The sequence below is a fragment of the Leguminivora glycinivorella genome, chromosome 5, assembly GCF_023078275.1.
Source record: "Leguminivora glycinivorella isolate SPB_JAAS2020 chromosome 5, LegGlyc_1.1, whole genome shotgun sequence".
In the NCBI taxonomy this organism is placed as follows: domain Eukaryota; kingdom Metazoa; phylum Arthropoda; class Insecta; order Lepidoptera; family Tortricidae; genus Leguminivora; species Leguminivora glycinivorella.
In genome coordinates, this window is record NC_062975.1 from 15,860,218 (window position 1) to 15,879,258 (window position 19,041).

The following is a 19,041-nucleotide window of genomic DNA, read 5'->3' on the forward strand; positions in this document are numbered from 1 at the left end:
AAACGAATGAATGAGGGAGAAAAGGAGAGCAACTGACACTTGACATTTATCACCGTTCGCACCCGAGGTTCGCACTCTATTCGAGATCAGGTTTTAATCGTCCTCTGCATGTGACCATAAAGTGGCAACACTAGTCAACAAATCCATTCATTCTATCGATCATTTCCATCTTCATTCATTATTCTACTCTACACTCTACTCATTCAATCAATCATTCATTTAGAGCGCCTTGAATGGTTCGTTTGCTGTTTTACAATTTTATCGAATTTGTTATTGTTTAGTCAGTGTTATTACAAATAATACTTCAAAATGAAGATTGAAGAGGTTAAAAGTACAGCAAAAACGCAGAGAATATCAGCGCACACCCACATTAAAGGACTGGGCTTAGACGAAAATGGGGTTCCAATTCAAATGGCAGCCGGTCTCGTGGGGCAAGAAAACGCCAGAGAGGTATTTTCTCATAAAACATCTAATAATCAATCAACTATTGCTGTAGTTATAATATTTTTGCTTTCTGATTTTGATAAATCAATTTTTGGAATATTATTGATCAAACATTATTTTTTGAGGTTATGTTTTTTGGTTGCCATGGTATTGTGTAAATAATGTAAGTATCAAAACGTTAACTAACATGACTTCTGCAGGCTGCAGGAGTGGTCGTGGACATGATCAGGAGCAAGAAAATGGCCGGGCGCGCGCTTCTCCTGGCTGGGCCACCAGGTACAGGAAAGACTGCCATTGCCTTAGCCATAGCACAGGAACTTGGAAACAAAGTAAGTTATGTTTTTTTTTTCTAATGTAAATTTGCTTGCACAATTTTCAGTCGATTTTTTTTTGAGGTTTATAAACTATATCAATTTATTGATTTAATATCAACTCTTGCGGGCTTACAGGTGATCCCAAAACGCTCACAAGATAGTGCTTAAGTAGTTAAGTACCTATTATAAATACTAGATTAGATACATTAAATTATAATTTAATTGACATATTATTTCAGGTGCCATTCTGCCCCATGGTCGGTAGTGAAGTGTACAGCACAGAGATCAAGAAAACAGAGGTGTTGATGGAGAACTTTCGACGCGCCATTGGTCTGCGTATCCGGGAGACCAAAGAAGTGTATGAGGGGGAGGTGACTGAGTTCACTCCAGTGGAAACAGAGAACCCAGCGGGAGGTAGGCTATTCCTAATATGTTTTAAACTAGCTTTTGCTCTTGCCTTCGCACGCATTAATTCGAAAATTTCGGAATGATCCACAAACATCCATCCACCATTTTAGGGATGTGGGGGGTTAGAAAGAGAAAAATGTAGCCTATGTCACTTTCCATCCCTTCAACTATCTCCACTTAAAAATATGTCAATTCTTCGCTCCGTTTTGCACTGAGAGTGAGATACAGACAAACGAATAGTGTACACACAATATTAGTATGGATTTTTAGAATACTCTCTTTTGTTAGAAAAGACTGATTCAATGCTTTGTTTGTTTTGTGTTTTGCATCATGTGAGTTTTATATAAAGCAGAATCCTTTTTTTTAGGATATGGAAAAACAGTTTCTCATGTTATCATTGGACTGAAGACAGCTAAAGGCACAAAGCAGCTGAAACTCGACCCCACCATCTATGAGTCTCTGCAGAAAGAAAAGGTGGAAGTTGGTGATGTCATCTACATTGAAGCTAATTCTGGAGCTGTGAAGAGGCAGGGAAGGAGTGACACATTTGCCACTGAGTTTGACCTTGAGGTAATGAAACACCCATTCCAGAAATTTTAATAGAATGTTACTTACTTATACTTACAAGTGCTGGTGGCCTAGCGGTAAGAGTGTGCGACTTTCAATCCAGAGGTCGCAGGTTTGAACACCGGTTCATACCAATGAGTTTGTCGGAACTATATGTGCGAAATGTCATTTGATATTTGCCAGTCGTTTTTCAGTGAAGGAAAACTTTGTGAGGAAACTGGAATAATTCTAATAAGGCCTAGTTACCCTTTGGATATAAGTTATTGTTTTGGGTTGTGGGTAGTTGGGGTGGGCCTTTGGGTTGGAAGGTCAGATGGCAGTCGATTTCGTAAAACTAGTGCCTATGCCAAATCTTGGGATTAGTTGTCACAGCGGACCACATGGGAGCCCATGAGCCGCGGCAAATGCCGGTATAACGCAAGGAGGATGATGATGATGATGTTACTTATTATTACTGATAAACAGGCACATGCTGATGAGCTGTGTGTGGCAATTTCCTGTTAACACACAATACACCTAATAGCTAATTTACAAAGTGTGCAGGGTTAATTAAGTAATAAAAATTGATACCTAGTAAGGAACAAGCGTGAACAGGCATCTTCTAGGCGAGCTCACTCCATCGTAGACCACGTCTTTGCTTTTGGCTAGTCTGTGGCCAAGAGTAAGCCCATTTATAATCGGCCGCTGCAGGACAAGCGCAGACTTCTGGCCAAAAGGTGTGGTTTTTCGATGGTTCCGGCAGCCTGCCAAATCCTACACCGGGGCAAACAAGCAATGGAGCCACGCTGAGACGTCATCGCCCAAATCAATTGTTTAATTTTATTTTTATTGTTCTCTCTATTATTATTGTTCTCTTTATTTTCTCTCTTTTTTGTTATCTAAGTTTCGTGACGCATTGGTTTTACTGTAATGTCATGTAAACATGTTTTTTTTAATCACTACATAGTATAAAACAAAGTCGCTTTCTCTGTCCCTATGTCCCTATGTATGCTTAAATCTTTAAAACTATTATTATTATTATTTGTAAAGCAGGCAGGCAGTTGTAGTAACTGATAAAGCCTGTATCCAGTTGTCGGTAGAGGTTTCAGGTGTTATGTGGAATTAGCACTGTGCTTGTCTAACTTATTCTTGAATTCGTTTACACTTTGGGCCGATATTACATCCTCCGGGAGCTGATTCCAAGCTTTTACCACTCTATTACTAAAGAAATGTCTATGAGGATTGTTGTATGACCTGCGAGAGACCAGTTTATACTGATGACCTCTCAGACGGGTGTTGTTATTACGTTCTAGCATTTTATGAAAATCTTTGAGGTCATAATGTTGGGTTAGTATTTTGTATGTCTCGATCAGGTCTCCACGCTCTCTACGCTCCTTCAGGCTTGTAAGCTTTAGGAACTCCAATCTTTCCTCATAGGACATTTTTTTAAGTTTCTTCGGTATTTTGGTGAAGCTGCGTTGAACCTTCTCCAACAAATCGATGTCCTTGATAAAATAAGGGCTCCACACTTGAAACGCGTATTCCAATATAGGCCTAACATAGGTTTTGTGAACTTTGAGCATCATATCTGGCGTCAGATTCCCGAAAGCTTTTCTTATGAGGTAGATGAGACTCTGTGCTCTCTTAAGGTGGCTCGCTTAGGTTACCCGAAGCTCAGGCTGCGTTAGATGGCGTTAATCTGCAAATTACCAGTCTTATTTTTTTTGTGGAGTCGTACAGGCATTTATATACTTTCAATTATGCTTCGCGAACATTTAATATTAAAATTGACGTATTACAACAAACATTCAACTTCTCATTGTAACGTTAATCCCTTTAATGTAGATAAATTTACTATTTTACACTATTTTTAAGTACCACTCACACATACAAACAGTGTTTTTGTATTCCTTCTAGTCGATAATTTCACGCGGCGACAGCTTGTTTAAATAGCCTTGCGGTAAATACGTTCCATCGCATGATTTGCATGGAAGTACTGGGTTCGAATCCAGGACTTTCTCTTTTTATTTTTTTTAATACTACGTCGGTGGCAAACAAGCAGATGGTCCGCCTGATGGAAAGCGGTCACCGTAACCTATGGACGCCTGCAACTCAAAGAGTGTCGCATGCGCGTTGCCGCCCCATTAGAAACTTGTACACTCCCCTTTGCTGCGTGTGCACAGCAAAAAGGAGTGTACAAGTTCAAAGGAGGGTTTGGGTTGCCGACGACTCAAAGGACAATAGACGGAACAAATTAGTTCCGTAAGTCCTCCCGTCGTCAGCACCCCACACCCTCATTGAGCTCTGGCAGCCTTACTCACTGGCAGGAACACAACACTATGAGACACTATTTTTTGTTTTATTATTATACATAAATGTATATGTACTCGTACAGTAGTTACTGAGCGTTTTCCACAAAAAAGATTAAAAACCTATTCTCTTACATGGTAATAATTTTTGGGTTCGTCGAACTCAGAATTTCTAACATAATTATCCTAATCTGATATTTTAAAAAAATCCAAAAAAGTATAGATAAATTTTAGTTTCTAAACTACGATTCGAATGATTTTTTTTTCTAATTGTTTATTTTCGATGGAGCAAGGGTATTCAAATCGCTTTTGAAATCTTAAATTAGTAAATGAAAATGCAATAGTTAACTGAGTAACGTAATGCTTTAAAAACTCAAGTGGACTTCTTTTATCTAAGGAGTAATTTCGATAAAATATTATATTTAGCGAGGGTATTAAAAGTTGTGTTTTATATCTCAACTTAATAAATAGAAAATCAAAATGACAATAAAAAAAAAATCAATATGTTCTCTGAGATAAAATTGATACCTTCGGCTCTCCATTCTTGCTCGGTCAATAAAAAATACGAAATTTATATCCAAAAAAATACAAAAAGTTTATAGAATCCTGGGAATCGAGCGCGCCTTCACGGCGTGACAGACGACTGTTCTCCATCGACGCCATTACATAACACGCTGTTACCGACGAAATTGGGCTATACATATATAATTATTTAAATATAAATAATAATGTCAAATCCATACTAATATTACAAATGGGAAAGGGTGTGTGTCTGTTTGTTTGTCCGTCTTTCACGGCAAAACCGGAGCGACGAATTGACGTGATTATTTAAGGGGATTTAGTTGAAGGGATGGAGAGTGACATAGGCTACTTTTTGTCTCTTTCTTACGCGAGCGAAGCCGCGGTCAAAAGCTAGTTTATTATAAATGGGAAAAGCTGGTTACTCTATAATCTGAAGTGGAAGAATTCGTTGTTTCACCAAAGATAATGTGTGTTTGTTTGTTTGTCCGTCTTTCACGGCCAAACGGAGCGACGGATTGACATGTTTTTTAAGTGGAGATAGTTGAAGGGATGGAGAGTGACATATGCTACTTTTGTCTCTTTCTAACGCAAGCGAAGCCGCGGGCAAAAGCTAGTACAGCACGGGTAGCATGGTCGCGCGATAGACGATAAAATATCAGGCCGTCCCTGTCGCACTATTAGTAAGTGCGATTATAGGGACGGCCAGATGTTTTATCATTTATCACGCGACCATAATTGCCTGCCTGGAACAGATTATATTGATGATAATTATTATTTGTAACCATTTAGTTAATATTGTCTTCAGTTACCGCGATAGTTACTCATGAAATAAAAACTATGAAAACGGATTAAATCGCGTATAATGAGTATGAGTTTAAAATTCATCCCGATGTTTCAAACACTTTACAGCGTTCGTGGTCAACGGGTGACTGAGGAAAAATTACAATGTGCAAAAACTACCCATATTCTTGTATATAACCATTTAGTTGTTGAAGAAAAACATTCACACAACAATAACATAGGTCAACCAGCTCAGTAAATGCAATACTTTACTAATACTATGCCCACACTATGACCTATGTACATATAATGTATTATACCAGACGTGTAATATTTTTTTTTATCCACAAAGGCATAATAAAGGATTGTATTGTATTTTTGTATGAAAATAAAAAATAGGAAAGCAATATAGTAATAGTCAAATATTCCATTAAAAAAATAAAAAATACTTAATAAATCCATAAAAGTTCAAATGATTAAAAAAAACTTCGGACGAAAAACGGACTCGAACCCACGATCTTCTGCATCATAGTCGGTCGTTTGACCGAGACGCCATTTCGATTTACATTAGCAGTGTCGAAATACACGATATGTATCTTTGTTGACAAAATGCGTCATTATTTCTGAGTCTGCTTGAGTTAACTAAACCAATATCTTTAAATAATTACTTGTCAAGAGCCAAATGTCACTGATGACAATGTCAACTAAAAATGCGCGAAATATGACGGCTCTGTGTCTGTACACAAAATTTGGCACGCACATTTACGTAAAATTAATAAAAAATTCACATGGATTTGTCCATGATTTCTGTATGAAACAATGTATTTCATTCACTACCGCGACGACGGATAATGTATAGTAGATGTATGCGCATATTTTTATTTAGTTGTAGTGTGCGGTGACTAAATAAATGGTAGATGTTTTTTGTATGGAAAGCGAGCCACCTTAACGATCGATGTTATGTGTTCTTCCCATTTTAGATCCTCTGTGATTTTGACAGCTTTTAGGGGAGCATTGTCTAAATTATAAACATAACGAGGGTTATTTTTGCCTATGTGCAGAACTGTACATTTTGAAATGTTAAGGTTTATGAGCCATCTTTTTGACCAGTTCCATACTTTGTTCAGGTCGTCTTGTAGCAAATCAAAGTCAAGCAATGGGTTGGCGAATAGTTTAGTGTCATCTGCAAAAGTACTGATGCTGCAGTTTAAGCAGTGAGGCAAGTCAAAAGTGTATATAATGTACAGAACAGGGCCCAACACTGAACCTTGTGGAACTCCGCTGTGAATATCTCGTTGCAATGACATCGAATCACCCACTCTCACTTTGAGTGTTCTATGACGCAGAAACGCCTCAATCCACTTTAATAGCTTCCCTCTAATGCCCAGGTGCTCCAGCTTAAAAAGAAGTCTTGTTGTGGGGACTTTATCAAAAGCTTTTTCATAATCTAAGTAGATTACGTCGGTAGGCTCCCTTACATTGAAACTATTTATCCATGAGGAAAGGCAGGATAGTAAATTGGACACAGTCGAGCGGTGGGGGCAGAAGCCATGTTGTTGGTCACCTATAATAGTGTGCTGGGTAAGGAATCCTCTAATGTGTTTCACTATTAATTTTTCCATGACCTTGCAAACTACACTGGTTAGGCTTATTGGTCGATAATTTGCTGGCTCCAACTTGCTTCCTTTCTTGAAAATCGGGGTCACGTTAGCGGTTTTCCATTGCTCCGGCAAGATACCAGTGTCATACGATAGCTGCATCATTATTGATAATGGACTAGAAACTGCGTCACATTTCTGCAAAAGTATGACAGGGACGCCGTCTGGGCTTGGTGAGGAGTCGTGTTTCATTTCTTTGATTGCTCGTTGAATTTTATCTGCCGAGAATGTTATGTCCGAAATACAGTCGTTAATTCTACAGGTTTGTTCTAGGCATGGCAATTGACCCTGTGGCTCTACTTGGTATCTACCAAGTAGAGCCACAGCGACGAGTCGTGACCTCTGTACACACCACATAATATGAATTTGCAACTGCCAATTTCCACATCCAAAAAGAGGCATTCAGATGAGGTATGTTATAATTGCTGTTTAATTTTGCCGTGACATGTTCAGTTTTAGTAACATATATAGCCACTCCACCACTTCGTTTTTCCACTCGATCATCTCTATATAGGTCGTAGCCAGGAATCTTAATCAAGGAATCAGGTATGTTTGCAACGGATTTTGATGCGTTTTTTTTTAAATAAATAGAGTGATTCTAGAGGAAGGTTTACATGTAGGTATAGTACCCGTGCGAAGCCGGGGCGGGTCGCTAGTAAATAAATAATATTAAAAAAGAAACGAAAAATAAAAATATGTATGGAGGATTATTTGTTGATATACACGATTTTGTCAAGCCCCTGATAAAATGTGACATGGAGATAACTGCAAGTTGTTGTTGTTGTTGTATGTCCTAAGGCACCCCATAGGTGCATAGGGCCTCCACAAGATCCTTCCATGCCTTTCTATCTTGAGCCATCGCCTTGGCCTCGTTCCAACTCAGTCCATATTCCCTCAGCTCGTTCTCAACGCTCCGCCTCCATGTGTGTACGGGGCGTTTGCGGGCCCGCTTTCCTCCTTGAGGCCGCCACTCAAACGCGATACTGGCGCTGTTGGTAGCTCCTCTCGAAGGGTATGACCGATCCATCTCCATTTCCGCAGAGCCACTTCCTGGGGCCCGTTTCTCGAAAGGTACAAGCCTTGTATTACAAGTGCGTGAACTATCAAATCGTATGGGTTGTCATGGAAACACACTTGTAATACAAGGCTTGTACCTTTCGAGAAACGGGCCCCTGGGCGATCGGAGGTTGTCGGCACATACTCCACAGATCCTCATTTCTTATAGTTTTAGTTATAACTGCAAGTGCCAGTAAATTAATTTTTATCCTTCTATTTTCAGGCGGAGGAATATGTGCCGCTGCCCAAAGGTGATGTTCATAAGAAAAAGGAAGTGGTACAAGACGTGACCCTTCACGACCTGGACTGCGCCAACGCGCGTCCGCAGGGCGGCCACGATATCATGTCCATGATGGGGCAACTCATGAAGCCCAAGAAGACTGAGATCACTGGTAAACAAATATCAACATTTTCTACCATTTTTTTCCAAGTTCTGTTTCAAGCACTAATCTGATAACAAAAGCCTTTGTTTCATCAAGGAGGATCGAGTATTATCAGAGAGTTACTGTCAAAGTAAAATGTGTAATCAATCACAGTGCATAGACTGCCATCTCTCAACACAGGCTTCAAACTTTGGAACCTTAGTTTTGACAATTTGGCCCAAATTCTTAGCTTGATATGTGTTAAAATGTCGAATATTAATATTAGCGCCATCTAGCCGAGCATCCCCCAAAGGTGTAACGCCATCTAGGCCACAGTACCTTTTTGTTTATGGTTTTGAGGTACGTTTTTTTCTTAGACTTTATCCGTCTATATGGAGTTACATATGTCTTTGGTTTCATTAAAGCAAAGCTGTCTTTAACACATCCCAAAGCAACAACGTCGTTTAAAATTCAACTATTGTGCTTGTATAAAGATGTCAATTTATGTGGCATTTTTTATGTATAGCAAAAATCATATATTTTTTTAATGTTACAGATAAACTAAGGAAAGAGATCAACAAAGTAGTCAACAAATACATAGACCAAGGAATTGCTGAATTGGTGCCTGGAGTTCTATTCATTGATGAGGTTTGTATAGTACTGCTCCCATGTTTTTTGTCTTCCATGGAGGTCTGTTTGAAATGAATATTTGCTCTACAAATGCCTATACTCCCCGCATTAATAATAAATAAATATAGGACATTCTTACACAGATTGACTTAGTCCCACGGTAAGCTCAAGAAGGCTTGTATTGCAGGTACTCAGACAACGATATATTATATAATATATTATACAAATACTTATATACATAGAAAACATCCATGACTCAGGAACAAATATCTGTGCTCATCATACAAATAAATGCCCTTACCGGGATTCGAACCCGGGACCGCGGCGTAGCAGGCAGGGTCACTACGCGCTAGGCCAGACCGGTCGGTCGTCAAACATAAATTACATTAATAACAAAGAGGATCAAGTCTTATAGAGAGTTACTGTCAAAGTAAAATGTGTAATCACAGTGCATAGACTGCCATCTCTCGACACAGGCATAAAACTTTTGAACCTCAGTTTTGACAATTTGGCCTATATTCTTAGCTTGATATGAGTTAAAATGTCAAATCTTAATATTAGCGCCATCTAGCTGAGCGTCCCTCAAAGGTATAACGCCATCTCGGCGTCCGTACCTTTTCCTATATGGTCCTGAGGTACGTTTTTTTCTTAGACTGTAGCTGTCTATACGGAGTTACATATGTCTTTGATTAATAATAATGTTCTGTTTGGTTACAGGTGCACATGTTAGATATTGAAACATTCACTTACCTGCATCGAGCGTTGGAGTCTGCTATCGCGCCTATCGTTATCTTCGCCACCAACAGAGGGCGCTGTTTAATAAGGTGACTATCCCATACCATAGTCCTGTGAATATTTATTAACTTGGTCTCGCGGTCGCTTTTAATACAAGCATTAAATTTATTTAACATGCTAGTTAGAGAGATCAAAATTTGTTTCGATTTCCGATCGAGCTGGGGGCCATTTCTCGAAAGATATTAGTGTGTTGCCATGGCAACCCATACAATTTGACAGTTGTGGACTAATAATATTAGTCAAATATCGTTCGTGAAATGGGCCCCTGAAGTTTTGCATAGGTACATATTTGTGCAATGCAATATGATAACATGGAAGTCGTGGAACTGATGTGATGATGGGAACTCAGTGATAAACAACGTTAACGAATTACGTGGCTTTGTTAGTGGTCTCAATGAGTATTAGTTGCTTGTTCAAAGAAAAATACAGCAATAAAAAAATATAGTCAAAAACTTACTCAATATAGTCTTACATTCTGGACGCTAATTGGCACGCGTATTGTTTTCAGGGGAACTGAGGATATTATTTCGCCGCACGGCATTCCCTTGGACCTGCTGGACAGGTTGCTGATCATTCGCACGCTGCCCTATAACAAGTCTGAGCTCTTACAGGTAACTTATATTTTGTGTTTTTCCTTTTCTATCATATTATTCGTTTATTTCGATAAACGCCAATATCGATGTTATGGCGTTTAACTTCTCGAATCCCAATAATGCCCAAGCTTATAATAGTTATTTGTTATACAAGGGGGCAAAGTTGTATTTTTCCCCTCACTAGCTCGGAAACACGTGTTTTGTCCTTTAATACCAGCGGGTAAAAACGCATTTTATCCACTAGTGGGTAAAGTAATTTGACCTTGAATAAAGTCAAATTAACTCCTTTAAAATTGATAAAAGTAGGTGAATCTAGTAATAAAGATGATTTACCACCTGTGGAACTACTGGAAGCAGTGATAAACGCATTTTTTGCGTTGTAGTTTCCTCGCTATAGTGAGGGGAAAAGTTTTGTATTACACTCGGGTGCAAATGTATTTTACTTCTCGTGTGTTAAAAAAACTCGCAAGTTCAGGATTCTATTCTCGAACCACTCGCTTCGCTCGTGGTCAAACTATAGAATCCTTTCACTTGCTCGTTTTTCAATTCCACACTCGGCGTTAAAATACAACTTTGCCCCCTTGTATAACAAATAACTATTAACGCCGAGTGTGGAATTGAAAAACGAGCAAGTGAAAGGATTCTATAGTTGAACCACGAGCGAAGCGAGTGGTTCGAGAATAGAATCCTGAACTTGCGAGTTTTTTAAAACACGAGAAGTATTGTCCCGGATCTGTAAGTTCACATTTTTGACACATTTGTTTTGAAGTATGTTGCGATGTGGCTAAGACGAATCGTTTGCCAAATCTAACGATTAATTTTGATTGGTTGAATCGATTAGGCCCTATGTGCAAGGAGGCGCTTAAACAAATATACGATTTCTATCAACTTACTGAAATGTCATTTGAATCGAAATGACAGACTTTGCCACAACACTAGTTTAAAAATAAAAATGAATGATAAATGACATAATAAGTAAATCCTGCAAGATAAATTAATATCGTAAAATACTCACTAACGGAGATCCGCAAAAATGTAACATGTGTTAGATTATGTTTAAAGTAAGAGAAATATTGTTTTTAAGTACTTGATTTATTTAAAAGTTATTACAGGATTTTATTTAAAATTTCATTAGGTTGCGCGAGTTTACGTATTGTGGACGCTGTCATGTGTCAAAAAGAGGTTCTTACAGCTCTGGGACAATAAAATACATTTGCACCTGAGTGTAACACAAAACTTTTCCCCTCACTATAGCGAGGAAACTACAACGCAAAAAATGCGTTTATAACTGCTTCCACAGGTGGTAAATCATCTTTATTACTAGATTCACCTACTTATATCAATTTTAAAGCAGTTAATTTGACTTTATTCAAGGTCAAATTACTTTACCCACTAGTGGATAAAATGCGTTTTTACCCGCTGGTATTAAAGGACAAAACACGTGTTTCCGAGCTAGCGAGGGGAAAATATTCATAGTCCTGTGGCACTGTTGCCATGGACAGTTAGTAAGGGATATGATGGTGTATGCTGCCAGTGGAACATTAGCTCACACTTGGCAAAAAAATGTCAGTTACGCACGTTTTTGTTTTACGTTACGTACATTAGATTAAAGTTTTAATGGTAATGTACGTTTACCTTTTCTGTTTAGAAATGGGGCATAAGTTGCCTTGTAGCCCTTATAAATTTGGATGTTTCTTTTAGATTTTGAAGCTGCGAGCGACTACGGAGGGTATCGCTATTGAAGACGATGCGTTGGCCGCGCTCGCTGACGTCGGTGCTAACAGTACGCTTAGGTAAGGAATCGGTTTATGACACCTTACTTTTGTAGTTGTATAAAAGTCAAAGACCAGACTTTAGTAAATCTGTAATGTTTGTGAAGGATGTTACTGGCTGCCGTATAAAGGGGTTATTAGGGTTTTGTATCAAAATGGTATAAAAGGAACCCTTATGGTGCGATTTTGGCCCTATCTATCTTGAATTTGATTATAATAATCTTAGGATACTATTAAATAATTTAGAAGGCTGTTTGTAGAGATAATTTCAGCGCAAGTTTTTGACGACCAGTTTGGCCTAGCAGGTAGTTACCCAGCCTGCTAAGCCGCGGTCCTGGGTTCGAATCCCGGTAAGAGCATTTATTTGGGTGATGAGCACACATATTTGTATCTGAGTCATGGACGTTTTCTATGTATATAAGTATTTGTATATGTATTATAATAAATATATCGTTGTCTGAGTACCCATAATATAAGCCTTCTTAAGCTTACCGTGGGGCTCGGTTAATCTGCGTAAGAACGTCCTAAAGGACATATAATATTAAAATATTTATTTAGTCTTCAAAATGTGTAAATAGCATTTGAAAGCTTTGCCCTGAGTAAAGTTTTCTGGACGATATTATAAAAGTTGTCTCATAAGAGTATGTTGTATCGCACAGATACGCGGCGCAGCTGCTGACGCCCGCGGCGCTGGCGGCGCGCGCGGACGGCTGCGCGCGCATCTCGCCGGCGCACGTGGCGGCCGTGCACGCGCTCTTCCTCGACGCCAAGTCCTCCGCGCGCATCCTCACGCTGCACGGCGACAAGTACATGAAGTAGATACCTTACACTCAAACCCCTTATTCATAAACGTTCCCTAAACTTATCGAGCCGATAAAGTTCGTTTGTCCCTTTCTATCACATCTAGACGTCGGAAAGGGACAAACGAACTTTACCGGCTCGATAACTTTAGTGAACGTTTATGAATAAGGGGGTAACTGAATGAGCGACGTGGGAGTATCCGCCGTATGACAAGTAGGTATTTGAAGTAAATAAGGTCAAAGGGCTCGGAACCGGTATTTTTTACCCAAAATAGACCAATTGTATTGGTTTTATAATTATTTTGTTATTGAGTATGAATCTGACCGAATTCCGACCTCTGAACCGTTCAAATTTTCAAGCTAGGGGTAGTAGGCTGGCCGTGTCAAATAGTTGCATTATGCAACGTGGGCGGAAGTTAAATATAGCAAACGAGAGTAGTTAAATAGCGACGGCTTGCCAGAGCGATTTAAAGACTCGAATTTGCAATATTCTTATGCCAACACCTTCAATGAGGAGGCACACTCAAAGGTTATGACAGATGGCGCCACCCTATTAGTCCATTGCAGAGATAAAGAATTTCATACGTGAGAGCGAGATGATGATGTTTTTTCTCTCTCTCTCACATATGAATAACAGTGACATGCCTAGACACTTGCACAGGCGCCGCCTGGCGGGATAAATTGTCAGTGTGCCTCCTCAGTGAAATGCCACAGTAGTCGTACTGATAAGTTGATAAATTAAAGCAACTTTTTGTAATGTACCTAAATCCATGTGTGTAAAATGAATGTTTTGCAAGCGGAGCCTCATTTGACCTGTTCCTGTAAATATTATGTTTTTTCGGCACTTAACACGGTCCCTGTTCAAGTGATCAGTGACAGGTCAGCGAACGTGTTAAGATATTAGTCTCCTTTTGACGGGCAGTCAATTTTCATTTAATGTTACATTCTACTTATGTGATATTGGTAGCATTATTGTATGTATGATTATAATTTTTCGTTTTACAGTGAAAGCAGTTATTTAGTTATATGAATGAAGTGCTTTCAGTTCTCTTTACAAATATTGTTTTTGTTATTAGGTATAATACAAGACATTGAAGTAAAACAAATGATAATAAATAAGAATTTTAATTAAGTAAATAAAAGTGTTTCTTATTCTACAAATACAACCTAATTTTATGTACACAAAAACAGTTCTTTTTATAGGCAATTACATTTTAGGACTTCCTAAGACAGATACAAAACAAACACAAAACACTGGGTATTAATTACGCTCACATTAAAGCTTGTGGCCTGAGATCCTATAACAATAAAAAAAATATAATTTAGATACAGACCAAGTTTAATACTAACACATACATGCCATCAGAGTTCCAGCTTACTGCGTGTTACAACCTAAAGTGGATTTCAGTCTTTACCTATCTATCCTTTTGGATTATGAGTCTTGCTGTGTATCATTGAAATAAATATGTACCAAAATTATTATGCTGGGTCTCAAAAGGTTTAGTGCTATTCCCAAATCGCACATTTGGGGGCTATCACTGTTACAACATTACTACAGACCCAATAGCACAACTTGCCTTGTCGCGTGCAAGTCCATACATTAAGCGCGACTTCAAGTATGGACTCGCGCGCGACAAGGCAAGTTGTGCTAGAGGGTCAGATCGTTTCACGAAAGCTGGCGCGAATGGAATTGACAAATATTTGATTGTATGATTGACACCTGTATCGATATAACTACGACTGTCAAAGAGCTACCATTTTATTGGTTGAGTCCATGATGCTGAGCAAGATCCACTAGGTTTCCCAAAATGTCCTATGTAGTTTGTATGAAACCTTCCTTTTTTGTTACCAGATTTCTATACATTTTCGGTAACAAAAAAAGAAAGTTTCATACAATTAACCTAGGAGATTTTGGGAAACCTAGTGGATCTTGCTCAGCATCATGCACTCTTATCAGCCTACCAATTTTTATCCAAATCGGAGACGTGATCCAAAGGTACAAACTTAACGGGAATTGCTCATGCTTGTTTTCATTCACTCATTCCTTCCATTCGTGCCAGGTCTTGTATGTTGACCTGTCTACGCGCAGTACTTTTCACTCTGGGCGTACTCTTCATTTACACAACTACAGGCGTTTCTATTATACGTTAACTTAGTCGGAATGTAAGGATCACTTTGAAAATCACGTATTTATACAAGTATTCGCTTGAGGCTATTTGGTTTGAACGCCAATAGAGTTTGATCTTTGGAATTACTACAATCTGTAGAAGATTTCATCTACACACAAACTTCTTACTTTTTTACAAGAGTTGTGTGCAGACTTGAGGTCTTCATTTTCGTAGATACCATCTTGCACTGATTGTATATAAATCTTACCCAGGATGTGGCTTTGAACTTGGAATTTTGTCGCTCAAACCATATAGCCCTTCACGCTTCGACTATCTAAATCAAATCATGACTAAGAGCTCACGTCGCGTCACTTGGTTTGTCCCTGGCCGGGTAAGGTACTGGGATGTAGCGCGGGTCGCTCGGCGTGCCTACGGTCGTGACCGGAGGCGAAAACGTTGGCAAATCCACTCGGAGCTCAGGCTTTGCCGTATGCCGGTACAGCGCTTCAAACTGTAGCTCCTCAGGGTATGAATGCGAGCGGATCTTCCGCTCATCTCGAGCGTTACTCGGGTAGACTATAACGATCTTTTCGCCTTCGCTTCGGAGCGCAACCGGCGGTAAAGCCGTGCTTGTAGTTACCGTTGGACCTGGAACCACTTGAAGAATCTCCGATGCCGCGGCAGCGGGTACAGATGCAATCATTATCTCTGAAGCAGCCGCTTGTAACTTCTCCGTCGTAGTTGTTGTCGTTGTAATCTCAGGGTCTTCAGGCGATTCTATTTCGCGCTTCTCGCCCGGTGGGCCCATTGTTCTTAGCGTTTCTATCTTCATTTCTAAAGTGGGCGTGGGCACAGGCACGGAGCTGGTGACGTTGGTGTCCATGGGGATGTACCGCGCGGTAGGTTTGGGAGTTTCTCGCGAGCCGAAGATGGGCAGCCGCGGAGCATAGGCGGACACTAGAGGCAGGAGCGTGTCGCGCGCGTAACGCTCGGCGCGCGAGATGAATGACGCCAAACGAGACGGCAGGAACTGCAATAAATGGTTTTTGTTAGAATATCATTTTATATACAACTATTTTTGTCAGATAAGTGTTTCTTTTAGCTGTCGACGTTGTTGTTAACCGATTGAGCGATTCTCCTACTTATAGACGTGGCCTATTTTCTAGCTACTTTACTAGATTTAAGGAACCTCTATGACTTTGGCTAAATCATACTCACTCCCAGAAACCAGTTAGAATGGGAAATCTGAGACATGACAATGCACTTTATGCACTGATCTAATCCGAGCTCTCAGTTAAAATTACTATATCGATTAACCCACCTGCACAGCGAAGCTGGTCTCCTTGTCTGCCGCATCAGCCGGGTCCTCATACGTCGGCGTAGTCGACATATCATAGTTCTTCGCTTTCCGCACTGGAGGCGGTGTCGTCGACCGAGGCGCTTGTGTCGCTCGCAGCAGGGGCTCAGATATCTCCGCAGGCGGTTCATCAGCGCGCTGCCTTGACGTTTTATGTTGTCTCGGTTTGAGGACAGGTTCAGCGATCTCTATAGCTCCACTCGGTGCTAGCTTAGTGTTAGTGACGCCGAAGGCCCGGCCGGCATCGGCACCGGTCCATTCGGCGGTGTCCACGAGGCGGAAGGGAAAATCGTCCGATAGCTCGTTATCATGGACGTCCACGGGTGCGGCTTTAGTTGATGTGTCACGTTTGATCAGCTCCTCGGTTGTGGTGGAGTTGGCATCGGTCTGAAAGAACAGGAGTGAGTGAAAGAGTGAGTGAGGTCTGTAAATTCTAACGACGTAATAATTAGGAAAGAAACTTACATTCTGTAATCGGCAGTCTCCGGGATAGAGTGGCAATTCAACGGCTTCATCTGACAGCAACAGAAGGCCTTTCTTGCAGAAAGATGACCTGATAAAGAGCAAAATTTATAGGTATTAAAGGGTTATTCTTTGTTTATGATACCTATTTAGCACTAAGCAGTCAGTTGTTTACCAAAATTTTAAAGGTTTTTGAGTGCTAAAGGGGGTTACAGCACAGGTACTCACGTCTTGCCGAAGCTATCAGCGATGAGCAGCTTATGCAACCGTATGACTTTAGCGCCTGCGGTCAGCCAACCCGAATACCCCGCATAGTGGACGGTGGCTCGCAAGGGCACGCCTAGCGCCGGATGGGGCACGATCATGTGTGTGAAGCGGGCTGCCGCCGGTGACGTCACTTCGCGCCTGAAAGTAGATATAGAAGTCAATCTTTTAGCAAAGCAAAAAGATAATAATTAAGTGTCTAATAAAATATAATTCTCGTCTTCAGAGACCCCACCAGACGAAACGAAGTTCCTCGCTCAAATTACGGCTCTAAAAAAGAGAATGATACCTGCAAATGCGATCTTCACTTCTTCAGTAACACCACACCTCGGACATTGGCGACTAAATATATGAAAGAGGCGCCTTCCTAGCATACTGCGTGAGATATGACAGGTCGACTGGTCGCGTTTTTGACAGGCGGTAACTGTGAGGTAACCGAGAGGGGGTGGGTAGCACTTTCAGCGGGGAGCGGGAATGGCTGAATACTGTACGATAGTACTCTTTACTATACTGTGGTAACACCTCAGAACTCTTCACTCACTTGGTCATCGGGAAGGTTTCGTTGAGTCCGGAATCTCCGTGCAGTGTGAGCGAGACTCGCCCGTAGTTCGCCTTCGTTCCAGCTTCGCTCTCCGCCCACACAGACACGTGGTATTGATGTGCTATCAGAAAACACACATTGGTTACTGGTTTGTACAGTTAGAAGTTGCAAAGAGAAGAGTCATGAAGTGTTTAGGAAATTCCCAATCTCCCAAGATCATCAAACTTTCAAGATCTGTTACCAATCAAAGGAGGTGGTGACTCCATTAATTATAGGTAATTGACCCTTTTCTACACAGTTGATGGTGTTTATGATTCACCGAATAAAGGACCGATCTTTTGTCTCTCAATAGGAATTGCACTGAATTCTTCGGTTTGTGTCAACGTGGCAATGGCGTTTGCCAAGGGCCTCACCACAGAAGGGTTCCTCCTCCCTGGTGAGCAGATACAGCTGGCCACGGCCCAGCGAGCGATCCGCGTAGTAACCCATGTTGCCGCAGCGCTCCTCGCCGCCGCACGGGAAGCAACGGCCCTGGAAACCAAATTTACTTGGTATCATTTGTATTGGTTGTGAAACTGTTCATCTCAAGGCATTCTGCTTATTGCTACCATGTGTAGCCACGCTAGCATTCGATTGGCATGACAGAATCTCTCCCGTGAGACCTGTCTCTCATTAGAAAAAGATGACTAGTCTATTAGCAATTTAGCAGGCGATATCAGTATATCGTCGCGTCAATCAGATCGTAGGCCTACCGCTTAGTCCCGAGGCCTGAAGTGCAGAAGTGACCTGGACATCTATCAGACCACGAGTAGGTACTGAGTGTATAGTTGTGAATACTAAGATAATCTGTGAAGTTTAAGCTAGTTTGTTATCCTCAAACACAACTCACCTCGAGAAAAGTGTCGTAATCGGAGCAGGGGAACGCAGGGAAGTGGCACTTAGGTGACACAGAGTCGGTGAAGAATTTGTACGCCCGCCGGTGGTTGCACAGCGAGCGGCCTTCCACCGACGCCGCCGCCCACGGCAGCACCAGGTCCGAGACTGCTCCCACGAACCTGGACACAATAAATTTTACTGTTGGGAAGCCTATTGGGCAACCCTTGTGAGTTTAGTGGAAACAATAAAGGGTAGGTCATTTGAAACTTTGAAATTGACCATTCTAACAGAAACAACTGTCAGATTGGAGATTACAATCAAGAGATGACCATATGACGTAGCCTAATGAATGATGGGCCTAAAGATACATTGTAACTAAACCGTGTATCAAACATACCTACACCTATACCTGCGTACCTTCACGTCAGGGCGCTTCTTCTTACA

General features: G+C 40.7%; 2 protein-coding genes across 2 annotated transcripts in view; one reads left to right on the forward strand and one right to left on the reverse strand.

Moving 5' to 3' along the window:
* Positions 1-224: 224 nt before the first annotated feature.
* LOC125226588 (ruvB-like helicase 1) lies at positions 225-14,126 on the forward strand. The gene is made up of 10 exons (XM_048130592.1): positions 225-450; positions 645-773; positions 998-1,172; positions 1,534-1,736; positions 8,261-8,429; positions 8,956-9,047; positions 9,747-9,853; positions 10,333-10,435; positions 12,119-12,210; positions 12,849-14,126. Exons 1-10 carry the CDS (start codon positions 310-312, stop codon positions 13,006-13,008), a joined length of 1,371 nt encoding a protein of 456 aa, XP_047986549.1. The 5' UTR covers positions 225-309; the 3' UTR covers positions 13,009-14,126.
* A 782-nt stretch (positions 14,127-14,908) lies between these two features.
* Positions 14,909-19,041, reverse strand: part of LOC125226102 — a 61,809-nt gene continuing 57,676 nt past the window's right edge. Inside the window, exons 9-15 of the mRNA XM_048129961.1 lie at positions 18,611-18,776; positions 18,135-18,252; positions 17,722-17,842; positions 17,145-17,321; positions 16,920-17,007; positions 16,419-16,841; positions 14,909-16,127 (exon numbers count right to left, since the gene is read on the reverse strand). Of these exons, the coding sequence (XP_047985918.1) occupies positions 15,456-16,127; positions 16,419-16,841; positions 16,920-17,007; positions 17,145-17,321; positions 17,722-17,842; positions 18,135-18,252; positions 18,611-18,776 (1,765 nt within the window). The 3' untranslated portion in view covers positions 14,909-15,455. The remainder of the gene's footprint in view (positions 16,128-16,418; positions 16,842-16,919; positions 17,008-17,144; positions 17,322-17,721; positions 17,843-18,134; positions 18,253-18,610; positions 18,777-19,041) is intronic.